This window comes from Sinocyclocheilus anshuiensis, unplaced genomic scaffold, assembly GCF_001515605.1.
Source record: "Sinocyclocheilus anshuiensis isolate Anshui unplaced genomic scaffold, SAMN03320099.WGS_v1.1 scaffold767, whole genome shotgun sequence".
NCBI classification, from domain to species: Eukaryota; Metazoa; Chordata; class Actinopteri; order Cypriniformes; family Cyprinidae; genus Sinocyclocheilus; species Sinocyclocheilus anshuiensis.
In genome coordinates, this window is record NW_015551124.1 from 757,859 (window position 1) to 763,552 (window position 5,694).

General features: G+C 32.6%; 1 protein-coding gene across 1 annotated transcript in view; it reads right to left on the reverse strand.

The window, feature by feature from the left end:
* Positions 1-5,694, reverse strand: part of LOC107663169 (gamma-2-syntrophin-like) — an 81,671-nt gene that overhangs the window by 32,433 nt on the left and 43,544 nt on the right. The window contains exon 9 of the mRNA XM_016453343.1: positions 4,639-4,766. Coding sequence (XP_016308829.1) covers positions 4,639-4,766 — 128 coding nt within the window. The remainder of the gene's footprint in view (positions 1-4,638; positions 4,767-5,694) is intronic.

Genomic DNA, 5,694 nt, shown 5'->3' on the forward strand with positions numbered 1-5,694 from the left:
TCATCATCATGATCATCATCATAATACATTTATAGTAATACATTAAAATACATTTGCAATAATAATTAGTTATTACTTAATACTTAGTTATTACTATTATTATTATTATTGTTATGAATAATATCATCATCATTATACAATATGCAAATAATACTATACTAATAAATATAATAAATAATTAAATAAATATATAAAAGTAATGTATTTATTAATTGAAATGATTATATATACACACACACATAAAATATTTATCATTATTATTATTATTAAATAATAATAATAATAATAATATATTATAATATATTATAAATAATACATTAATAAAGTGTTTTTTAGAAAGGTATTAAATATTCAAGTTTTAAAAAATAAAGTATGAATAATAATAATACATTAAACATCATAAATAAAAATAAAGCATTAATACTAGTCACCATCATTGTCGCCGTCACGAACAATAGCACACTTCTAGTTGAAAAATTTATTGTTGTATATTGTGTACTGTTTGACAAATTATTTCTAAGAACAGAATGCAGCAGCATAAAGTACATACTGCCCAGTATGAGCACACTCGTACACTAGTGCTCTATTGTGAGCAGAGCCATTATTATTAGAGTGACTCGCTGTGATAAAATAAACTGGTAGTAAGTAGTTCATGGTGCAAGATACGTGTCAGGAACGAAACGATTCCTGATCAAATCTTCAGGGCCACAGAGATGTAATATATATATATACATATATAACACACATTTGTTAATTTGTTTTTTAAATGGTAAAGTACATCTGTGTACATCTATATCTGTGAAGTGTACAATTGTAATAAAGTATATATATTTTTTGTATTCCCATTACACTCTAAAAAAAGCTGGGTTAAATACAAACCAGTGCTGGGTGAAATATGGACAAACCCGGCAAGTGGGTTGTTTTGACCCAGCGGTTGGGTTAAAAGTTTAACCCAACCTTCTGGGTAGTAACACAACCACCTGGTTTGTCCATATTTCACCCAGCACCACTCGTACACTAGTGCTCTATTGTGAGCAGAGCCATTATTATTAGAGTGACTCGCTGTGATAAAATAAACTGGTAGTAAGTAGTTCATGGTGCAAGATACGTGTCAGGAACGAAACGATTCCTGATCAAATCTTCAGGGCCACAGAGATGTATTCTATTATTGATGAAGAAATGAATAAGACATCAGAGACATACTGTAAATTGCAAGAACTGAGTGAAATCGATAGGTGTGGTCACAATTTGCACAGTATTGAATCGTTGCTTTCTGTCCCAGGTGGCTTACAGTACAACTTCACAGATGATTCACATGAATTCTAAAGAATAGGCAAGATGATGGATGGTTTTTGTTGTTTTTTGCATTACATGAATGTATTCCCAGTATAAATTTCCAGATGATGATAATTCTAAATATATAAATAATAATGCCACAAAACCAGACTGTATATGAATCTCACAGGAACATCAAAATAAAGTTTGCATAAAGAAAATGTAAAAAAAATAAAATAAAATAAATAATAATAATAATAATAATAAATTCAGCATTTTTTTTTCATGACAAATAATACAATTTACACTTACTCTCTAATTCTCAATAGCATACTTCAATGATAAATAAATAAATAAATAAATCATCGTCTACTAATAGTAAAATATAAAATACTTAGACCCTACCACTAACAATAAAACGAATTATTTTTATTTGTATAGTAAAGCACATCTGTGAAGTGTACAATATACATCAATTTTCATTTTTATTTAAAAATAAATAGTTTTATTTTTTTTATTACTGTTTTATAGTAACAACCACCTGGTTTGTCCATATTTCACCCAGCACTGGTTTGTATTTAACCTAGCTTTTTTTAGAGTGTAGAAATTCTTCATCCACATCCAGTATAATCCAGGCACAAAACCAGACTGCATACAGATCTCCCAGTGCTATCAAAAGACCTCAAACATGTCTGTAAGTTCAGATTTTGTTACCTGCTTATTTCAGTTTGTTTTAAATGTCAATACAAATGTGAGGGATGAGATGCGTGAGTTGAAAGACAGGGTTGTCACACTCACGCCACCATCAATTGTCTATAATGGGCAGCTTTGACATTTAATTTCAGTGTGTGTACGGAGCGTGCCGCAGATGAATTACACTCTGATTTGCCGGACTGACTATTTAATGATAGCTGTCAGAAAGACCGTCACGTCAAAACATATTCTGCGTGACACTCGAGCAGGCCTTTCCATTGTGGAACAGATTATTATGCTTATGAAGGGCTACTGAGGGCAAAAGGCTGTGAGATGAACATTTCTAATGCATTAAATCAAGTGAGAGCAAGACTAACTCTATTACTGAAGTGAGATTACAGAAGCATCTTTAGCAGCTTCCAACTTTTCCAATAAAGCAATTCAATAAATGGCATGATTTCAATTAATGCCAACCATGTGTGAGATGCGTCCATTCAACGCTTGGCCTTTTTCAGATAGAAATTGCCTGGAGACTATAATGTTCTGCTTGAACTAGCAGCAGACTGTAGCCCAGCGCTTTGAAACCAAGAAGCCGTGCGTCTGACTGACAGAACACAATAAAAAAACTATTAGTCTGGAGAGAGCATCTTCATCGGCCATCGCATGCATAGAGAGAGACGCTCATAACGAAGACTGAGAAGATGCTTTCGGCTTTTGGGAGCATCTTACATTCGGTGGGAATGGTACTGGGATATGAAATCTGAGCATTAAAATGATGAAAAGCTGAAAATCATTCATGAAAGTTGAAAAATGCATTCAGTCGCTCAGAAGATATCAAGTGAGGAGTCGTATTCGGTGAAAAGTTCTAGAGAAAGTGAAGTTGATGGACGGAAACGCAAATCAATAAATACTTAGAGAGAAAAAGCAAAACATATTTAACTCTGTAAAGCCTGACATAAGAAATAATCAGAAATGTATTTATTTTTTCTAAATGGAACAGTTTATTGAACATTCAGAACAGAAGTGCCCAAACTTTTTAATGCACTTGATTGAGGGCCGTGGGTCAAAAGTAAATGTTGCTGCATTATATCCAATTATTTTACATTAAAATGCATTAAATTGTACAAAAAAAAAAAAAAAAAAAAAAGTAATTAATTGTTTACAATTATTTTATAATTATTTTTTATTTATTTTATTTTTTTTATTATTTTAAATAAAAAATTATTTAAGCAAATTATTTTTTTTTTTTACATTTCAATGCAAAAAATACAAATAAAACAAAAACATAAATTAGAAGATATATCAAACTTGAATGAGGGATGTTGGCCAAAAGTAAATAAATATTGCATTCAATTCAATTGTTATATTTAAATGCATTAAATAACAAAAAAAACAATAATAAAACATTAAACAAAAATGTGAATAATAAAAAAATAATTTGTAATAAAAATCAATACTATTGTTTTTTTATATTTAAATGCAAAAGTAAAACAACAAATATTTTAAAATACAAATATAATTTAGAATGGAAGATATGCATCAGTGGCATGTTTTCCCCATTTATTCTCCTCTCGCATTATGAAAATGTTTAAATATACTTTCAAAAAGTTTGCATATGTATTTATATTCTGTATCATATTTGATCCATCAGGCTTTTATGGCTCATATAGTCTGATATAGTGAGAATATGGAGGAAAAACAGCTAAATTTTATTCAAAAACTTAAAAAATATGCAATTTGGTGCAGATTCTGATATTTATATGACAAAAAGTGATGAAATTCTGCTGCTTGTAATGTAAATCAATGAGATCTTTATAACAGTACAGCAGATACTGACATAAACTGATCTAAATATCAGTCGTCACTCTATATCTCCAGTAATCTGTCTCAGTAAGATGAGACTGAAATGCTCCAAACATATAATGCAATGCTGATTGAGAGCTGAAGAAATAAAGGCTCCTCAGAAGATGTGAGATGTTCTGGAGGCTTGTGAAGATCATTCCTCCGCTGAGGAACAGTGAAAGTAAAGCTTCTGGAAACAAACGCTCCTCAAAAGATCCTGAGGATCAGATTTGAGACTCTAAAAAATTATTGATGGAGAATCAAGTAAAGCTGAGCTGCTTCAGTCCAGTAAGTGTTCATCTGGAGATATTACTGCAGTTATTCTGACCTTTACTTGAGAAAAATCAGCAAAGATTTGTCAACAAGACACATGAAGCACCAGCTGAAGCTGGACGTTTGTACAATTAGACTAAAAAACTCAGACGACAGAAGGCATATACAGTAAGGTTAAAATCAAAGTTGTCAGACCTGAAACTCCACCTGGAGTCGAGCCCGAAGCACATAGAAATATATTCAGATTATGCATTCTGCCTAATTAAGGATCTGATTCCACCTGCTGCAATCACAAGCTTTGAGTTTTAAAGTGGATATTTATATATCTCTTCTCCGCTGATGTGATGCGATATCATTCTGCTTTCAATGGCAGACGACTAAAGTTAGAGCCACTTTTTCTCGACCCGCGGCTGCTGCATCGCTGACCTTTCCAGACACGGCATGCCGCTGCATAGATATTGGATTTAACATCCTCTCACCTAAACGAAAAAGACTTGCAAAACCAACACTGGGCAAACCTTGCAGCTCGTGCGGCATCACGGCGGATTACCGTACCTTAATTTGTCGGTTGCAGCTTTGCGTCGAGAGATTCGAGCCATGAACAGAGGGAGGCTGACGGCATCCAGCCAGCGCTTCTCATACTTTGGTTCATTAGCCGAAGGTGAGGAGGGCGACGACGGGGCCTGGACAGAATAAATGAGAGGGAGAGAGTGAGAGGCCAGAGCAGAAACATCTCGTTTTAGTGCCCTTTGAACACGGCGCCAGCGGCCCCTTAACAACCACGGCCTGCGATTCAAAAGCATCCGCGGCGCTCGACCCCGTCTGATAATAACTCCGGCTAGACCTGATCCTGCTGTATTTTACAAATCAATGAGGATTACAGTTGCCTTACATAAATGCATGACATTTTCCATGCATATTCCCAGAAGAAGGAGAAAGATGATGAAAGCCTAAAGCAGATGAACGTTTGAACACTGTAAATGCATCGCTAGCTTTCAAAAGCTATGGAAGCACATTTCAGCCACAGATTTAAAAATAAATAAATAAATAAATTGGTAGTAATTGGTAATTGCAAATTTTTTATCTCAGATATCTGACCTTGTTCTCACAATTTTGAGTTTACATCTCATAATTCTGAATTTATATATTGCTCATATATATTATATATAGTGAATTTTCTATCTATCTATCTATCTATCTATCTATCTATCTATCTATCTATCTATCTATCTATCTCTATTTATCGTTCTCTATCTATCTATCTATCTATCTATCTATCTATCTATCTATCTATCTATCTATCTATCTATCTATCTATCTATCTATCTATCTATCTATCTATCTATCTATCTATCTATCTATCTATCTATCTATCTATCTATCTATCTATCTATCTATCTATCTATCTATCTATCTATCTATCTATCTATCTATCTATCTATCTATCTATCTATCTATCTATCTATCTATCTATCTATCTATCTATCTATCTATCTATCTATCTATCTATCTATCTATCTATCTATCTATCTATCTATCTATCTATCTATCTATCTATCTATCTATCTATCTATCTATCTATCTATCTATCTATCTATCTATCTATCTATC